The following is a 19,669-nucleotide window of genomic DNA, read 5'->3' as shown; positions in this document are numbered from 1 at the left end:
GGTGCTATTATTATCCCTCATTTTACAGATAAGGAAACTGAGGTTGAGACAGGTGAAGTGTGCCCAGGATCACACAGATAAGAAAATGTTGAGACTGATCAAGCCTAGGTCTTCCTAATTCCAAGTCCAGACATCTAAGCACAGACTGGTTTCTGTGCCACAGAAAAATGTAAGCCCAAATCCCTGCCATCTGAAATTTTACAATTTCCCAGTAAATGAGATACTTGTAAAATGCTTAGCACAATACCTGGCACATAGTAGGTACTTCATAAATGCTTTGTCCCCTCCTTCCTTCCTAAACCTAAGAAAGGATAATAATTGTTCTTTTCCTCATCAAATTAATCCACACAGATTTATCCATTAGATACCTTCTCTTGTGCGCTCCATTCTGGATTAGGAGAAGCAGAACACACACCTGATAGATGCTAGAACTCACCCACCACCCCCCTATTCCACAAAAACCCCTTTGTGATGGCTAGGGATCGAACCAGATCTTGTTACAGTCAAGAAAATGTTCTCCCATTCCTGAGCGTTTTCCCTGTAGGAGGTCACTTGACCCCGCCTTTGAGTGAATGGATGAGGCAGATACATTTATCTTACTGCATCTCCCTGCCTTCCTCCCCTCAGGCCAACCATGCCCAGGAATCACATCCTCCTCAGGAAGTCTTGCAGATGTATCTGTATTATCTCCCCCATTAGCCTGGGCTGGGTGCCCAAGGACTAAGACTGTGTCCCCCAAGAACGACATTCTGTTCCCTTGGGCTCCTCCCTTATGCTGACCTTGGAACTCTGCTTGAAACAAATGCTCACTATGTTTGCTGACACAGGAGTGGGAGGGAGGTGGCCTCTGCCAAAGTGGCAAAACAACTCTGTCATCCTCTGGGAGATCAAGGGACTTAAAACCATCTCAGCCGATGACAACCAAGAGGGAGTTAGCTCAAGACTGTGTCCTGGGCCTATTATCATCACAGTTGTGATCCACCCTCAATTAAAGATGGAGAAACTGAGGCATGAGTTAAGTCAAGTGTCAGAATCATAATACTCCCTAGCTTGCAAAGTCTTTGAGTCACAGAATGTCAGAACAGGAAGCAGGCAGAGATCGCCCAGTCCAATCCCTGCATTTCGTAGAGGGGGTATGCTGGGACAACTGGGGCAGCATGGGGCCTTGGCTGTGAGTCAGGAGACCTGAGTTCAAGTCAGGTGTGGCATCACCTTGGGTAAGTTGCTTCTAAGGGAAAGGATCAGGTCAACACGCTGGAGGGATGCACAGCTGCCTACTTGAGGTCATGTGTCTCTGGGTATCTGATTTCCTATGAGACTCAGCTCCAATCTCACCTTCTGCAAGAGGCCTCTTCCAGATTCTAGCACAGTCTCTTTGAGATTATATCCCATTTATCCTTTACATATATAGTCATTTGCATGGTGTCTCCTCCAACAAACTGTGAGCTCTGAGAAAACAGAAGCTGTCTTTTGCCAGCATTTAGTACAGAGCCTGGCACATAGTAGGTACTTAATAAATGCTTCTTGACTGACTGACTCTCCCTCCTCGAGCTTCAATTTGCACATTGGTAAAAATGAATGTTAGATTGCATAATCTCTGAAGTCCCTCCAGGTTAAAAACAAATCCATGATTTTAGGACCCCCAGAAGATTCTCCTTTTTCCTCAAGACCTTAAGCTCCATAGAATCCCAGAATGACTCCAGCCCCTCCAGAAGACCAGGCTACTCTGTGCAAATCTTCATGATATTAAAGGTGAATACCTACCCACCCAGGTGAGCAGCCCAATGACTGGTACCGAGCTGGCCTGCAGGTCATGTCTATCAGTAGTTATCAATGGAGCATATAAAGATGGGAGAAGCTGATGGGGTGCTCCAGTCCTAAAGGTCAGTCATCATGCAACTATTGTGCAGCCTGCTGGCCCTCTCCAGCCTATGCTGGTGCCTCAGCACCAGCCAATATGCCCCAGACCTTATCACCTCTTTTCCTGGCCTGGCTGATCTACCCAACTTCAAGGAGTGGTCTGGCTACCTCCAAGCTGGTTCTGACAAATACTTCCATTACTGGTGAGTTCCGTGACATGAGAGGGATGATTCCCTGGCCCCAGAAAGATTTAGTGACCTGCCCAACTAAACAGCATCACTACCTGGGGCAAAACATGGGAGTCTCAGCCTCCTTGAGCAGGGTCCCTGCTTCTGCCTCTGTTATCACCCAGGATGCTAAGCCTATGGAATAGAACTTTTCTTGTACCCTGGAATCCTGGAGTAGTCTAGTGAACCTGTGGACCCTTCTCAGAATCGGGTTTTTAAATGCATAAAATACAATACATAGGCTTACAAAGGAAGTCAAAGGTTAGTGAATGTCAATCGGTCATTTGTTTTCCTAAGTTCATAGACCCCTAGAAATCTCTTTACAGACCCCTTTGAAGACTCCAGGAGATTCCAAGGTCAGCCCTGGTTAAAGTTCCTTATGATTTCACTGGGTCAGAGGCCACATTGCAGTCTTATGGAAGGAGCACTGGACCTTCAGATTCTGGCTTTGCCATTTCCCAGCTAGGTGATCTTGGAAAAATCATTTCACTTCTCTGGGGTTTATGTTCCTCTTGTGGAATGAGGAAATTGGACAAGATGATCTCGAAGACCCCTTCCAGATGTACATCCTAGAATCTTGTGACCCCCTTCCCTGTAGAACAGAAAACTCAACCCCCTTCCCTATAGAACAGAAAAACTTCCTGATCCTATTCTCAATTAGTCAACAAAGTATAGGACATAGGGGGCTGGGCATGATGCAAGGGAACAGACAAGGAGGGAAAAGATGAAAAATCAATCACTTCCCACAAAACCCCACCCCCAGGAGACAAGAACTCCATCACTGCAGCAGTGAGACAAGGGCTGTCTAGATCCTGGAACTTATCCCACTTCACAGGTCTCAGGCCAATCCCAAATGTGGTGTTGGAGGTGGTTAAATAAAAAGGGGGGGCATCCTAAGTCATTTCCTAATATATACCTACCCGTGGTTAGCTCCCAAGTTCCCATTCCCTTCCCCAATATCCTCAGGAACAGGGAACCCTCTCTGTGAACCTGCCTTCTTTAGAAGAGCTGCCAATCTCACCAGAGGAGAGGGATTTTTCTCTTCCTGGCCTTATAGGTTTATGGAGTCCCAGGGAAACCCTGAGTCTGGCCCCTTGGTGCTGTGGCTGAATGGAGGCCCTGGCTGCAGATCGATGGAAGGCTTATTGGCAGAGAATGGCCCTTACAGGGTGAGAATGGGGAAATTCCCAGGCCTGGGGGAGGGTTGGAGAGAGAATGAGAGTTGGGTTTCCTTTTCTGTCCTGGCCTCAACCTCAAACAGTGAGTGGGTGACTTTGTGCAGGCCAATGCCATCTGTCTGTGTTTCTGTGCAGATAAATGATGATGGCTCCCTCTACATGAACCCCCATTGTTGGAATCTAGTGGCTAACGTGCTGTACCTGGAGTTACCGGCTAGAGTGGGCTATTCCTACTCCTCTAGCCAGAACTACAAAATTAATGATCAGCAGGTGAGTGGAGATGAGGGAAAGGGACAGGGCCTCTGTATGTGTGTGGGGGTGAGAGGAGGAGAGTTCAAGTTCCTTTAAATGCAAGAACAAAATGGCCCCAGCCTAAGCGGAAAAAAGGATTAGATTAGATGATCTCAAGGTCTCTTCTGACTCTAGCATTCTATGGTTCAATAGGCTCAGATCCCTCCATTTGGCATTTTCTAACATTCCGTCTTCCAAGGTCCCCTCCAGCTGTTACTCCATGTTCTAATATTCTGTTTTCCTAGGCCCCTTTCAGCTCCAACATTCACATCAATGAGCTTATATTCTGTCTTCTAAGGTCCCTTCCAGCTGCCATTCCATGTTCTAGTAATTTATTTTCTAAGGTTCCTTTCATCTGTCTTTGTTCTAGCATTCTCTTTCTTTCCAGGACTAACATTCTTTTAGTTTTTGACATTTTTTAGTTTTGACATTCTATCTTCCAAGGTCCCTTACAGCTCTGACATTCTATGACTCTATGACTATTTGGTTTTGGTCTATAGGTGGTGGCTGATAATTGCCAGGCCTTACCAAATTACCTTATGTTCTTCACCAAATTCCCTAGCTTCACCAGCAATGACTTCTATGGCAGGGTCTATGTGCCCTCTGTCAGTGCTCAAATTGTTAATGGTCCAGCCTCCATCAATTTCGAAGTAAGTACAGGTGTTGTTTGTCCTTCATCATTGAAGAGGATCAATGATGTCAAGGGTAACATCTTGACTTGTGCATGAATTGGATTTAAGTGAGGCAGAGTTGTACTAAGTCATCAGCCTTATTCTTTCTTCCCGAGTCATCAAAGTCCAGTGGCAGGTGCTATAAGAAATGATGAACAGGCTGACTTCAGAAAAACCTAGAAAGATTTGTATGGTCTGATGCTGAGTGAAGTGGGCAGAACCAGAAGAACGTTGTACACAATAACAGCCACGTTGTGCGATGACTAATATTGATAAACTTAACCCTTCCCAGCAATACAAGGATCTAAGACATCTCCAAAGGCCTCTTGATGGAAAATACTATCCACATCCAAAGAAAGAACTATGAAAGTTGAATTGCTATTTTTTTCTCTTCTGTTGAGTTTTGTTTCCTCTTTCTGGTGGTTCCTCCCATCACTAATGTGAAAATATGTTTAATAGGAATGTTTATGTATAGCCTATATCACATTGTGTGCTGTCTTGGGAAGTGTGGTGGGGAGGAAGGGGGAGAAAAATTTTAAACTCAAAAGCTTATGGAAGTTATTGTTGATAAATCAAAATAAATTAATAAAAAAAAGTCCAGTGGCAGGACAAAGGTCAAGATGCCTGGCAATGGCCTGGGATACAGTAGATGACCTTGGCATCTTTGATGCCTGACTAAGCGCTAAACATTCCCAATGTCTGCTTTAGCAGCCTTCATGGCCATCGGACCTAATTGTTCTCATCACCCATTCTACCGAGGAAAGTCTTCACATCTTTGGGGTAGACGTCCCCTTAACTCACTGACAGGTTTGAGGCCTATCAGTTACCCTCAACCTAGTTTAGCCCATCTGCTGAGACAGTTTACAAGGGTATGGCAGCTGCACATACTACAGCCTCTGGGAACTACAGGTAGGAGCTGGGTGAATCAGGTGGACACCAAAAGTTGCCCTGAAAAGAGCTTGGCAAGCCCTCACACCAAGTAGCCAGGTAGTGCAGTGGATAGAACACTGGCCCTGAAGTCAGGAGGACTTGAATACAAATTTGGCCTCAAACACTTACTAGCTGTGTGACCCTAGGCAAACCCTGTTTGCCTCTGTTTCCTCACCTGTAAAATGAGCTGGAAAAGGAAATGGCAAATCATTCCAGTATCTTTGCCAAGAAAACCCCAAATAGGAGTCAGACATGACTGAAATGACTCAACAACAAAAGCCCTCACCCCAAAGTTGCTAGTTCTCCTGAACACCCCGTACACCCCAGTAAATATAGGTACCGATTCTGTCCAGGCCTGAGCCAGGTACCACTTACTCTTCCAGCCCCAGAATTTACACAAAACAATCAGTCTTGCCCCCCCCCCCCTTTTTTTCTAAACCCTTCATCTAATGCTTTTTTTCACAGACAGTCTGGGATGGAAAAGCAGTGCAGCCTGTGCTGGGGCTTCCTGGACCTACAAAGCAATCTTTCCCATTCAGGGCTTTGGTGTAGGGAACGGAATGAATAACTATTAGCTCAATGATGAGATGCTCCTTGAGTTCAGTTACTACCATGGCATCATTGGAGACAAGTAAGCTTAGAGGGAGGTCTGTGAGTGAGTATTTGTCTCTCCCTCCTCATCCTGCCCTTCTCCCCTACAAACTTTAGCAAGGTCAGAAGGAGCCTTTTTTTCCCATCTGCGGCAGCCCTCAGTTGCATCATTTGGTTGAAAGAAAGGCAGGGACAGCCAGACAGGCTTATTTGTAAAAGAAGTAAGAAGGCAATAGATACCGCAATTATGAGGAAAGAGAATGGACCAAGATGGACCGAACAGGTAAAGTGGCTGCATCTCAAACATCAATAAATCCATGAAAGGCAATTTCCACTTTTAATGGAAAGAGCCTTTATATTCCTAAAGCCCAGAAGGGCCTGCCACACTGTAGGTGCATAACAAATGCTTGATGGGGCAGCTAGGTGGTGAGATGGATAGAGCACCGGCCCTGGAGTCAGGAGGACATGAGTTCAAATCCGACCTCAGACACTTGACACTTACTAGCTGTGTGACTCTGGGCAAGTCACTTAACCCCATTGCCTAACAAAAACAAAACAAACAAAAAAAAATAATAAATGCTTGTTGATTGATTGACTGAATGGTAGAAGTTCTCCATTAGAATTCTTGAGTTTACACTATCTGTATGGCCTTGGGCAAGCCACTTAACTTCTCTGGGACTCACTTTTCTCTTCTATGAAATGGAGATTATCCTGCCCTGAGCTCTCCCTTAGGGTTTTTATGAGGATCCCAGGAGATCATGGATATAAAGCACTTTGCCAGCTATAAAGCCCTCTATAAATATAAGCCATTGTTACCATGACCATCATAGTCACATCTGCCTTATTTTCCTTACTGAATTATAAATTCCAATAGGGCTGGAGCTGTTTCATTCATTTTTGTATACCCCAGCACAGTGGCTTTGTATGGTGTAAACATTTAAAACCTTTTTTAATGTCTCTTGTTTTTAGATCTCCTTCCTAAGAGCTTTAGCCCTGATGGAGTGCTTTAAGGTCAGCAAAGTGTTTGACAAATATTTTCTCATTTGATTCTCACAACAATCCTGGGAGGGTATGCTACTATAGTCCCCATTTTACAGATGAGGAAACTGAGACCAAGATGCCTAGGGGTAAAACAACTAGTAAGTATGTGCCAGTGACTTTGAACTAGAGTCTTCCTGACTCCAGGCCCAGTCAGTGCTCTATCCCTGCACTGGTTTATTCCCTTACATCTCTTTCCATCAAAGCCATCCTTTATAATAAAGAATAAAAAGAAAGAGGAGAAGAATACTGTTCTTCAAAACTAACCAACAATGTATACTGGGTTTCCCTTGTGGAATCTCCCAACTCTGAAAAAGAGGAAGGGAAGGTGCCTTCCCCCATCTCTTTTTTGGAGCTAAGCTCATTCACAGTAACCAGGGAACATTCACTTTTGATTGCTTTTTTTGTCGGTGTTATCATTGCTGTTGTCATTGATAACGCTGTGGTCCAAGTTCCCATCGGTTCCCTGGTTTTGCTTTCTTTCCTTTGCATTACTTCATTGAAGACTGCCCAAGCCTCCCTGCGTTTTCCACATTCATTTCTAACAGCCCAGTGATATCTCTTTGCCTTCATGTACCAAATATTTGTTCCCCATATCCCAGTGGATGGCACCTGCTTTGTTTCCTGTTCTTCCTACAAAAAGTTCCTCTATACAGGGTGTCCCAAAAGTTTTAGCACGGTGCCTGGGGCACATAGTGAGAGCTTAACAAATACTTATTGCCTGATTGATTCATTGAATGTATGAACGACCTCCCCAGCAGCCCTGGCCCCCAAAATGACACTCATCTCCCAGCTCAAGCCTCATGGGCCCTAGGATCATACATTTTTAGAAATGAAAGGCGCCTTAGACGTTATAGAGTCCAATCCCACTCATTTCACAGATGAGGAAACTGAGGCTTAGGGGGGTTAAGTGAGTTGCCCGAGCTCACGGAGGTACAGCCAGGTCCCAATTAGTGTGAATAAGGACTCTCCTGAAGTGGTCGCACGGATTCGAATCCATACCATTAGAAAGAATAATAATGTTAAATATGGTCGCTGGCTGCAGCCCAGTGGAATGCCAATGATGCGGCCGCTGCGTTAGAGGATCAGTTAGTCTAACAGACCCGTAACCTAACTGTGGAAAGGAGGTGGTGGGATGCGACTGGCCTTTCCGGATTGGAGGGTGGCTGGGGTTGGCTTCGGTGGAAACTCCCCCTGGGGGAGGGCGACAGCGCGAAGCCCATGCGCGCCTCCCCCGCTTCTCACTCCCCTTGCACTCTGCCCGCAGCCTCTGAGACTCCTTGAACACCTCCTGCTGCTCCGAGGACGCCTGCAACTTCTATAACAGCACCCAAGACACCTGCTTCGATTCCGTAAGTCCTATCTTTGCCCGCCCGGGAGGTTCAGCAAACTACGGAGACGGGCCGGGGGGCGCGCGGGGTGCTTCTAAGCCCCAACCGGGACCTGGGCTCTTAGCTCTCCCCCTCTTTCCGTGGACTCCTGGGCTGGGGGACAGGGGAAGGTGGGGGGACTCTCCAAGCCCAAGGAAAGGGATACCTGACCCCCAGGACTGGAAGGCTCAGGTTAGAAACTCTGGCACAAATACCCCAGAGTTAGGAGGGCACCCTGAGCTTTTGAAACTTGGGAGGCAAAAAAGCCTCGGGGATCCTGTAGATTCTAGCTTGGTCAGTGCTGGGGCAGTACGTGTTACCTCTTCTTGGGTAATCTCAGGAGAATGGACCAGACAATCTCAGTCCCACTACACTCCATCCCACCCCACCTTTACCTGGGACGTGGCTTCCTTAAGGGATGACTAGGTTTAGGGTGGGCAGTGATGGAAGGAAGGAAGGGAGCCGTGCCAAGAAGTGTGGGCAGTTTAGCAGTGCCTCCCACCTGGTCTCTCCGCAGATCCTGGAGGCGTACAGAATGATCCAGGGGGTGGGCCTCAATGTCTACAACCTCCACTCACCATATTGGGGGACTGCAGGATATCAGGAGCGCTACGCCGCTGACATGAGCAACCTGTATAGCAAATACCAGTTCAGCGTGGCAGTGCCGGTAAGCAAGAAGAGGGACCTTCTGTAAGTGGGAGGGCAGAGTCAGGCTGGGGTGTCCAGTCCTGTTGGGCAGCAGCCCTGAACAAGGGGGAGACGTCTTGGTGTGACAGAAAGAGGGACAGATTTAGAGCTGGGAGCCCTGAGAGCTCAACTCACCCAACTTCTCAGGGCACCACTGTCCGCATCTGTAAAACGAAAGGGTTTGATGAGATGACCTCTAAAATCTCTTTTAGTGCTAATATTATGTGATTTGAGGAGAGTGCTTCTTACTTTTCTGCGATTCATTAAGTGGAAAAGGAGAGATTCCAATTTAATCCCAACAAACATTTAAGATCAATGCACTATAGAAGGCACTGGCCTAAAAAGAGGCAGACAGATGATCAACTTTGATAGACTTAGCTCTTCTCAGCAATACAATGATTCAAGCCATCTCCAAAAGACTCATAATGGAAAATGCTAACCACATCCAGAGAAAGAACTATAGAGTCTGAATCCAGATCCAAGCATACTGTTTTCACCTTTTGTGTGTGTGTGGTTTTTCCCTTTTGTTCTATTTCTTCTTTCACAACATGACTAATGTGGAAATATGTTTACATGATTACACATGTATAACATATCAGATTGCTTACATCTTGGGAAGGAGGGAGGAGAAGGAGGGAAGGAGAAAAAAATTTGAAACTCTAAATCTTATAAAAACGAAATTTGAAAGCTATCTTTACATGCAATTGGAAAAAAATATTTACCAAAAAAAAAGGTATACAGGTGGATTTGAAGATGCTAATCAAATTAATAGAGGGATTCTTAATCTTTCTTGTGCTGCAGATCTCTTTAGCAGTCTGGTGAAATCTCCAGAGATTTCTCAGAATCATGTTTTTAAATGCATGACATAAATCTAGAATTTCAAAGGAAACAAATTACTTTGAAATGCAATTATAAAAATTTTTAAAAGGCAAGTTCATGGACTCTAGGTTAAAAACCCCTGATCTAATGAAAAAAAAAATATATGTAGCAGTTTACTGGGAACATTTTGCACCAAGGAAACCTTGGCCCTAATAGGAGTAGAGATGGGGGGGAGGGGATATGTGTGCTGACCTAAAAGTTGTACAAGACTAAGAGAAAAGTCACTAAGGATGACATTCACACCCTTATAAAGTTTTTGCCTGAAATGCCTTCCTTTCCTCATGTTAAATTCCTACCTAATTCTTTTTTTTTAATTAATTTATTTATTTTTAGTCTTCAACATTCACTTCCGCAAGATTTTGAGTTCCAAATTTTCTCCCCATCTCGTCCCTACCCCTACCCCAAGATGGCATGCATTCTGAATACCCCTTCCCCTAATCTGCCCTCCCTTCTGTTTCTCCCCCCCTTCTCTTATCCCCTTCCCCTTCAATTTTCCTGTAGGGCAGGATAGATTTCTATATCCCATTTCCTGTATATCTTATTTCCCAGTTGCATGTGAAAACAATTTCTTTTAACTTTTGTTTTTAAAATTTTGGGTTCCAAACCTACCTAATTCTTTGAAGCCCAATTCATACTCTGCCTCTCAGAGAAAGCTTTCCCTAATCTTCCCAGGCCAGAAATGACTTTTCCCTCCTAGGACCTCACAAAGAACTTTATGTTTGCCCCCTCTTTAACACCATTATTACAAATTTTTATGTATTTTATTCTTGTAGCATACTTATTTGTCTATGTGTCATAACCCCCTACTCTTATAGTGTAAGCTCCTTGAGAACAAGACTTCTTGCTTTTCTGTTTGTATTTCCAGAGCCTAACAGAGTTTTGGCACATAGTAAGCACTTAATGAATGCTATATTCATTCATTCATTCATTCATTCATTCATTTATTCTAGAATTGTCCTTGTCTCATCTAACTTTTGAATCTCCCTCAGTGTCTAGCCCAGGAAGTATCTCTCAGGAATGGTTTGAGGCTTTAAAGTGGCTAGTTACCTATGTTCAGTCCCTCCCTTACCGTCCATTACATTCTTGAGACTGCCTCTGCCTTTTCCTCCCTGTCTGAAGTTATACTCTGGATGTATGGGGGCAGCATGGTGTAGTTGAAAGAGCCTTTGTCTTGTAACCTCCCAGAGCCTCAATTTTCTTATCTCTAAAATGAACAATAATATGTGTACTACTTACCTTACAGAGTTATGAGGATGAAATGAGGTCCTGAAGCACTGCATGAGTTATTACTATGATGGGAGCACAGATGGGGAGGAAGAGATGGTCTTGGGATAAGGGGTTAAAGAGGAAACCTGGGTGTTGTTGGAGAGAGGGAGAGGCACCCTAAAAGGCACCCTAAATCTCAAATAAGATTTTGTGAAGGTTCAGTCTTGGGGTAGGGGGAGTGGGAGGGAGCAACTCAGGAATCAGTTCCAGGGGTTTCTGGGCTTTTGATGTGTATCCTTCCTGAATCTTTTACCCTTTTCCTTGTTTGCCATTAGCCTCTAGGAGTGCCCATCCCTGGAATCCCCAGGTGCATCAGTGCCACAGCTATGTATGTGTGGTTGAACCAGGACAACGTGAGGCAGGCCGTCCATATTCCTGTATTCCTTCCCAATTGGGAACCTTGCAGGTGAGGCGGTTGTTTGCTATTCTGTGCGTGGGGAAGAAAGTCTCTCTTAAAAGACCAAGAAGAGAATGATATCATCTTCCTGATGCCATAGTCCTCTTTGAGAATGAAGGACAAACAACAATCATGGCTGGGGAAGCTCCCAATGGGACTTCAGGGGTTTCCTTTGGTGCTTACCAACAGAGACAAACATGTGTTGGGGGGGGAAGGCTAAGTGGGAAAATTGTGTTGCAGTAGAAAGAACTTGCTGAGGTCAGATAAAGAAACTGGTGAGAGATGAATGGATGAATGAGTTTAATGACAAAGCTTTTATTAAGTATATAATAGGTGCAAAGCACTGAGGTTACAAATAAAAAATGAAGACAACTTCTACTCTCAAGGAGCTCACATTCTACTGGGGAAGTCACATGTGAAGGAGATTTCAGCTTTAAGTCACATGGAAAGGTTCCATGGTCTTTATGATGGTCATTTTAATCCCCATTTTCTATTTATATCCCCAGTCCTTAGAATTTAGTAAAGGATTAATAAGCGCTCATTCATTCATTCAATCAATCACAGTATCTTCTTTACTGTCACTTCCACTAATAAAACCATATCCATTTCTGATGTTGAACCACTTGTCAGTGCTAAGGATTTGGGTGGTGAGAACTTTCTCTTCCTCATCTTCAGTAGCTGGGGCATCTAGCTCCTTCACTGGATGGTGGCTCCAAGCTCTGTGCTAGAGGCAAAGCCAGTAATTTGGCAAGACAATTCTCAGGGCACTTAGCTTCAGGCTCCTGGGCTACTGAGAATGGGGTGAGAATTAAGGGAAGGGTCCTAGAGATTAAAAACATGATAACTGTCCTCATATATTTGAATGACTATCCCTGTGATTGTGGGATTAGACTTTTAGAACCTTACTCTCCTCCATGTACTCACATTTCTAGACTCCAGTCATTTTCCCTTGCTCTTCCCCATGCCTGGAACACTCTTCCTCCTCTGCTCTGACCACTGAGCATCCTGGCTTCTGTTAAGTCCCAACTAAAATCTCATCTTCTACAAAAAGCCTTCCACAATCCCTCTTAATTCTAGCCTTCCCTCTATTAATTGTTTTCTATTTATTCTGTATATAGTTTACTTTCTAAATATTTGTTTTCATGTTATCTCCCCCATTGGATTAAGAGCCCCTTAAAAACAGGGATTATCTTTTGCCTTTTTTTTTTTTTGTATTCCCAGCACAGTGCCTGGCATGGAGTGGGCGCTTAATAAATGTTTATTGATTTTGATTTGATATTGATTTGATTTGACTCCCAGTCTCCCTCTACTATATTTTTTTGTCTGCTCCTCCTTGTCGTCTTCCTCCCTCCAGCACCCAGGTGACTTCTCAATACCAGAGGCAGTACATGGATATGGCTCCCTTCTGCCAGGAGTTACTGCAGAGCAACATCCGTGTCTTGGTGTACAATGGAGACACTGACATGGCTTGCAACTTCTTGGGAGCAGAGAAGTTTGTGGAGTTCCTAAACCAGCCCGTAAGAAGGAAAGGGGGTGGCGGAGTTAGAAGGTCAAGGTGGAGGGCTTAGAGGAAGTATGGGAACCTCTTGCTTAGAACATGTTTGTATCCAGGAAGATCAGATTTCTAAAAGAAGTTACAAAAGGACAGCCAGCTTTCTGGTGTGGGGGAGATGTAGAGAAGAGCTTTGCAAAGGTGTTTAGAAATTTATTAGAAAGGTGGTTAGAAATTCAAATTGAATGCTTAAGAGCCAACTTCTCCTCCCTGGTAGCTGCAGCCTCAGGAGAGGGCTGGGGCAACCCTAAGGATGGCTTTGAAGGAGTGAGGAGGATTCTAGGGGCAGGATGACTTTGTGTATCCTCTCCAGCTTAGCAAGGAGCCCAGCACACAGTAGGTACTTAGCAAATGCTTATGGAATTTGCTGTTAACAGGCCAGTAGCTCAGGCTGTCCCACTTTCCCTGGTTCTTACAGGTGATGACTCTCTACCGGCCTTGGTACTATAAGAGGCAGGTTGCTGGATTCTTCAAGGAATATGAGCAAATCACCTTCCTCACTGTCAAGGTAAGGTACTCTGTCACCTGCTCACCACTGGAGCTCTTGGTGGACTTGAACCCATGATTGGTCCCCTCGGGGCTGCTCAAAGGGAGAGAATCTTTCCAAACTGTTGAAGGGCTCTGAGAGGTTGAAGGGAACCCGTAATGAAAACATCAGAACTAGGTGTGAATGGACAGAGGCAGCTTAGCAGAGTGAGGAGGCATCTGGGTTTAGAGCCCAAGGTCCTGGATTTATTTAGGACTCTCGCTCTTACTGGTTCTGTGACCTTGGGCAAATCACTCAGCCTCTCTGGGTCTCAGTTTCTTTTTCTGTAAAAGGAGAGGATTGGACTAGATCAGAGGTTTTCAAACTTTTTGATTCCAGGGCCCCTTTACACTCTTCTAAATTTTTTTACAATTTGATTTTGTTGTTTTTTTAAAGATCAAGCTAGAGCCTGAAATGTTTACTTTCCTTCTTTTGCTGTCATTTTAATTCCTTTTGTGGTGTGTTTAGTTGGGTTTTTTGGCATCATAATCATTTACAGATAATCTGCACCCCACAGACAATGAATTGAACCTGCCTTTAAGAAATAAAAATAGTTTAAAAAATATATAGGATATAATATGATGGACACTAGAAAAAATTATTGAGGACTCCCAACCAAAGAACTTTTGTTCATGTGGGTCATAGCTATCTTGTTGTTTACATGTTTTCTCTCCCATTAGATTGTAAGCTCCTTGAGGGAACAGACTGCCTTTTGCCTCTTTTTGTATCCCTAGTGTTTGGCTCAGTGCCTAACACATAATAGGCACTTAATAAGTATTTATCAATTGATTATTCTATAGATTGTTACTGAAATAGAAATTAAAACATCTTAGTATTATTATGAAAATATATTTGACCTCCAGGACCCCCAGTGGTCCCTGGACTATACTTGCAGAACGAGGGGCTAGGTGAACTTTAAAGTTTCTTCTGGTTATATGCCTTATGATCTTATGGAGATGGGAGTATTTCTGAGGAGGATGGGAGCCGAGAAAAATAATCTTACTACAGGTTATATACTTAAGGTTCTCAATAAGGCAAATAGGGGAACTGAAACCCAAGGAAGGTCTCGGTCAAAAGAACTCAAAAGCCACCACTGGTGGAGGTGAATTAAAATTAATTCAATAAGCATTTGGTAAGTACCTACTATGTGCAGTGCACCACTAGGTGAAAAGAATACAAAGATAGGGGGGCAGCTAGGTGGCACAGTGGATAGAGCACTAGCCCTGGATTCAGGAGGACCTGAGTTCAATTCCGGCCTCAGACACATAACACTTACTAGCTGTGTGACCCTGGACAAGTCACTTAACCCCATTGCCTAACCCAAAAAAAAAAAATACAAAGATAAAAAAAAATATGACACAGTCTCTACTGTCAGGCATTTTACATCCTTTATTGACTTGCCTCTAGAGGAGACAGCACGTACCTAAGGCTGTAGCTTTATCACTATACCATCCACCTCTTTGTGTTATAGATGGTATTTGGGGGTGTGGGGAAGGGGACTAGGTCAGTCTGATTGGAGCAGAGCTTTCACAGTGCTCTGTACACATCCATTCTATCCAGAACCTGTGATTTCAACTGTACAAGTTAATAATAGCTAGCATTTATCTATTGCTTTAAGGTTCACAAAGCAGTGTGTGTGTGTATATATATAGCATGATCTTGTTTTATTCTTACAACAACCCTGGGAGAGGTTATCTCCATTTGACAAATAATTAAACTGAGGCTAGTAAAGATTCAATGATTTGCCCAAGGTTATAGAGTTAAGTGTCTGAAGCAAGATTTGAACTCAGGTCCATTTGACAGATAAGTAAACTGAGGCTAGCAAAGATTCAATGACTTGCCCAAGAAAACAGAGCTAAGTAAGTATCTAAAGCAGAGTTTGAATTCAGGTCATCCCAACTTCCAGGAAACCTTAAACCACTCTAGTCACTGACTACCTAACTGACCATAACTACAACTTCCTATAACTTAGTCTTCAAAAGTTGTCTGAGGTTCAGAGAACTGAAATGATCTACCCATGGTCACATGGCTAGTAAGCATGATTTCGATCTCGTTGTTCTTGTTTCCCAGGTCCAGCACTCTGTCTTCTCTGCACATAGCAGAATGGAATTGAAGTGATGTAGTAAGGTTCGGGTGGGACCTTGGGCAGGCAGGTCCTTTTGGCTGCTATCTTTCTGTGGGGTTACTGGTATCTCCTGGATAGCCTTAGCCCGAGCCAAGAGATATTGCTTAGTCCTACCTTTTCTCATTCCCTAGGCATGATTTCAGAGACTAATACCTAGCACTGCTTCATCCCTATTACATCTGCCACACTGGCCACGCGACCCTACTTTCCCACAATCCAAGCCCACATTGGGGGAGCTTGTATCCTCGTTCCCATTTGGATTCTCCTTTGTCTCCTCCCTGGACTCCTCTTCACCCCTCTCTCTCTGTCTGACCCACAGGGCACTGGACTCATGGTTCCCCATTACCGACCTGCTCAGGCTCTGAAGATGTTTGAGTCTTTTCTCAGGAACACCACATACCTGTGATCTTCCTCTGCTGCTGGTAAGAACTCCTGGTGGGCAGCAGGGGCCGAGGGTTGCTTCTGCTGCTGGATTCACTTCCTGGGGCTCTTTCCCTCTTTCATATCCTGGGTATGGCACTTTGATGACACCTGAGCTGTCACTAGTATTGTGGCCTCTGGGACCAGGTAAGAAGGAAAAAGGAAGGGGAAAGGATGAATAGCCTGGGAGGAATGGAGAAAAGTGGTGGAAGAGGTTAGGAGTGAAAAAGGGAGAGGATAAAGGGAGGGACACATAGGGGAGAGGGAGCCACGTAGGAGATGGGTCTCAGTGCTGAGATTACTGGTTGAAATCTAGGTCCTAATTCTCCCACAAACCTGCCAGGTGATGTTGAATAGGTCGCTTAAATTTTCTGGGTCTTAGTTTCCTCACCTATAAAATGGTGGCACAGTGGATAGAGCACCAGGCCTGGATTCAGGAAGAACTGAGTTCAGATCTGGCCTCAGACACTTATTATACCCATGTGACTCTAGGCAAGTCACATAACACTTCTGTCTGCCTCAGTTTCTTCAGCTGTAAAATGGGAATAATAATAGCACCTACCTCCCAGGGCTATTACGAAGATCAAATAAGATAATATTTGTGAAGCACTCTACAAACTTTAAAATGTTAAAGAAATGGTGACTCACATTTATAGAAGGCTTAGGGTTTATGGAGTTGTTTTCTCCCAACATCCCTATGAGGTAGGTTCTGAGAGTCTGACTTTTCCCACTTCTTTCAGATTCATAAAGGGTAAGTGACTCAGTGATTTGCCAAGAAAAAGTATCAAAATGGGAACTCAGAACCAGATCCCCCACCAGGACATCTGAAGCCCTATCTATTGTTCTATGTACAAGAGATAGACATAAAAACCAAACCATTGTGAAACTCTAAAGATGGGAGCAATGCCTTGAAAGGATACTTTTCTGAACTAAAGTATCAATCCCCAGGGGCATGATAGAAACCTATCTGCTGATTTTCTCTCTCTCTTTTTAACTTGTTTCTCTTTTTTTCCCACATAGATACTTCTCAGGCTGCCCATGCTAATCTTGAGATAGCAGACCTGGGGTCCTTGAAAAACTCCCACAATTGGTAGCTCACCCAGCAATCCCAGCTTACCCAAATGAACAATACTTTGCAAATTTTCAAGGACTGGAAAAGATATCAATTTCTGCAATAAAAAGTGAAGTTCCCAAGTGTTTTCTTGGTCTTCATTTAACCTCAGGCATGTTAGAGAGAATGAGTCTCTCTGACAGCTTCTATCCCCTTCCCCCCCAACATCTCTTCCTCACCCCCAAATGTACAGAGGTGTGCCTCAGGCTGCATACCTCCTAAGACAGGAGAGAAAAGTGAGGCATAATCATAGACTCTGAGATCTTAGAGACAGAAGGAACTTTAAGAGATAATAATAGCCAGCCCTACCACCCCGACTCACATCTATATAATATGTTACAGTTTGCCAAGTGTCCTCCTCCCAACAACCTTGTGTGGTAAGCAGCACAAACACCATTATTCCCATTTTAGAAAGGTACAAGGACTTGTTCTGGTCACAAGATGAGTTAAGTGTCTGCTCCTTCCTCCGAAAACCAATCCTTCTTCTGAGATCATCTCGTCCAGTATCCTGCCTTCAGGCAGATAAGGTATTTATTTATAAGACACATCTGTAAAATTTTAGGCTCAATCAGTGATGTGCACTGTATTCAGTGTTCTGGGGGCATCTTATAATTTAATCCGGGTGTGGGGTACTTCCCCCAAAAGATGCCTATTACGGCTTCTCCATGTCCTCTCCTCCACTGGGATTCTTAGAAATGTCTTTTATCTGCCCAGTGTTGTAGAAGGCTTCTTCTGGTTTGATTACCATTTCAAGGACACCAGTACAGTACTGAAGCTCTATGTGTTATCTTTGCCATTCGCTACATTCACAGCCAGCCAGACCCCTTTCTTTTGTGGTCATTGACGTCCCTGATAATATCTTTTATGCCACCTCTTTCCCATAAGCCATTGTATAGGCTATGTAGCCTGCCGACACCCACTGTCCATCTTTTCATTGCCCTTTGGGTCACCTAACACTTGTAATCTTCTGAGAGTACAGAGCTCACTGAATTGCAGCCATATAGTATTGTAGGGAAAATACTGGTGTAGGATGTATACTGCTTTGGCTGTTAGGGGGAAGTAGATCAAAGGTCATCAGCTACACTAAGTCCTTTTGTCTTCTTCCTAAAGTGATAGACCAAGAGCATGATAGGAATTGAGAGGAATCCTTGTCACAGCTCCACTCAGTTTCTTTGTAATTTTACTGAGAACTCCAGGAATGATTTTCAGGGACCCAGGTGGGCAACCAGGGCAGCAGTTAAAAGGATTTTTGTCACATAAGAGTTTAGAATGGTGCGATTCAAGTGGCAGCAGAGGAGTGTAGTTCAAAAAACAGCCTCAAATGACTAAGGCTTCTCTAGCTATTAGTGGGCAGGTTGGCTACTCTCTGGCTAGGTATTATTGGCAAAGGTCCTCATCTCAAAAGAGCTAACAAAGCCCCTGAGGCTATCATACAAAAGAGCTGATAGACCCTTCCGCCAGTGGGGGAAACAGGATACAAAATAACTGGAAAGCAGCGGCAGTTCAACAGAGACAGCCAGCTGTGATCAGTAACAACAGCAGAAATTATCTCAGCCCGATTATATTGCTGGAAGAAATCAGTGCCACTTCAGGAAAGCTACCAGAAAAAGGAGTTGCCCTGACTCGTGGTATTTCCTGGCCACATGTTCCCTACATTTATGTTGTCTGGACAAGAGTATTCCTCATGTGTATTCCTGATTTTGTGGTGACCCACGGGAAAGTGTACATAAGGGGGAAATCTTTTTAGTCATTGATTGAATATCTTTTGCTTTGAATTAATATTTCCTCTGTTTGGGTATTAAAGAAATAGATTGGTGGGGGCTTATAGCTATGATCTTTGAGTGGATGCTGCCCTCCACTATTCCTTGCATCTGGAGTAGCTGTCAGGAAACTCACGTGTGAAGGGGACCCCAGGTACTTCACGGGTGTTAAGAAAAGAGGGACTTTTGTAGTATGGAGCAGTTTGGGATCTTCTTATATAATTTTGGACCTAATTCCCTTTTCTAGTCTCTACCAAACTCATTTGTCAGTCATCTCACCTACTCATTCAGCAAACCACACAGAATTAGACTCCAAAATTATCAGATGCATAAACCTTTCTTTCCCCAGTTAGGAAGAATGCAAACCACTCTCCTTAAAGCCCTGTTTTCTTGGCACTCTAACAGTCTATTATGTTTAAGAGTCGCTCAGATATTCACTGCTTGTTCTTTCAAATGGTGGAGGAAGTCAGGAAGGAAACTGACATTCTGGACCTGATATTGACCAACAAGGAAGAACTGGAATTTCAGGGGAAGGTGACCACTCTATTTCCAAATTTGTGACAGAAGAGAGGAAATCCAGGCATTAGTCAGATCTCAAAGGGTTCATAGAAAGGGCAGCTTGGATCTCATGGCCTGAAATTATTTAAGAGAAACCAGCTTGGGAGGGATTGGAGGTTCATAAGATGATAGGAGCATAGATTTAGCTCCAGAGGTCATCTAGTTCACCCACCCCCATTTTACTGAGGCTCATAGAGGTTAAGTGACTTGTCCAAGGTCACATAGGTAATAA

General features: G+C 44.1%; 1 protein-coding gene across 1 annotated transcript; it reads left to right on the top strand.

Annotated features, from left to right (window-relative positions):
- Nucleotides 1–1,893: 1,893 nt before the first annotated feature.
- On the top strand, nucleotides 1,894–17,161 carry LOC114039935 (lysosomal protective protein-like). The gene is given in 12 exon segments (XM_027857864.1): nucleotides 1,894–2,063; nucleotides 3,145–3,256; nucleotides 3,401–3,535; nucleotides 4,057–4,206; nucleotides 5,697–5,788; nucleotides 8,054–8,138; nucleotides 8,674–8,823; nucleotides 11,264–11,394; nucleotides 12,740–12,902; nucleotides 13,356–13,445; nucleotides 15,908–16,010; nucleotides 17,029–17,161. Coding segments are annotated over 11 exon segments (1,365 nt in total). The 3' UTR covers nucleotides 15,995–16,010; nucleotides 17,029–17,161.
- Nucleotides 17,162–19,669: the final 2,508 nt, after the last annotated feature.

The sequence above is a fragment of the Vombatus ursinus genome, unplaced genomic scaffold (assembly GCF_900497805.2).
Source record: "Vombatus ursinus unplaced genomic scaffold, bare-nosed wombat genome assembly UNPS02012515.1, whole genome shotgun sequence".
NCBI lineage: Eukaryota > Metazoa > Chordata > Mammalia > Diprotodontia > Vombatidae > Vombatus > Vombatus ursinus.
The sequence above is the reverse complement of the archived record's forward strand: the minus strand, read 5'-3'. Positions and strand labels throughout refer to the sequence as shown.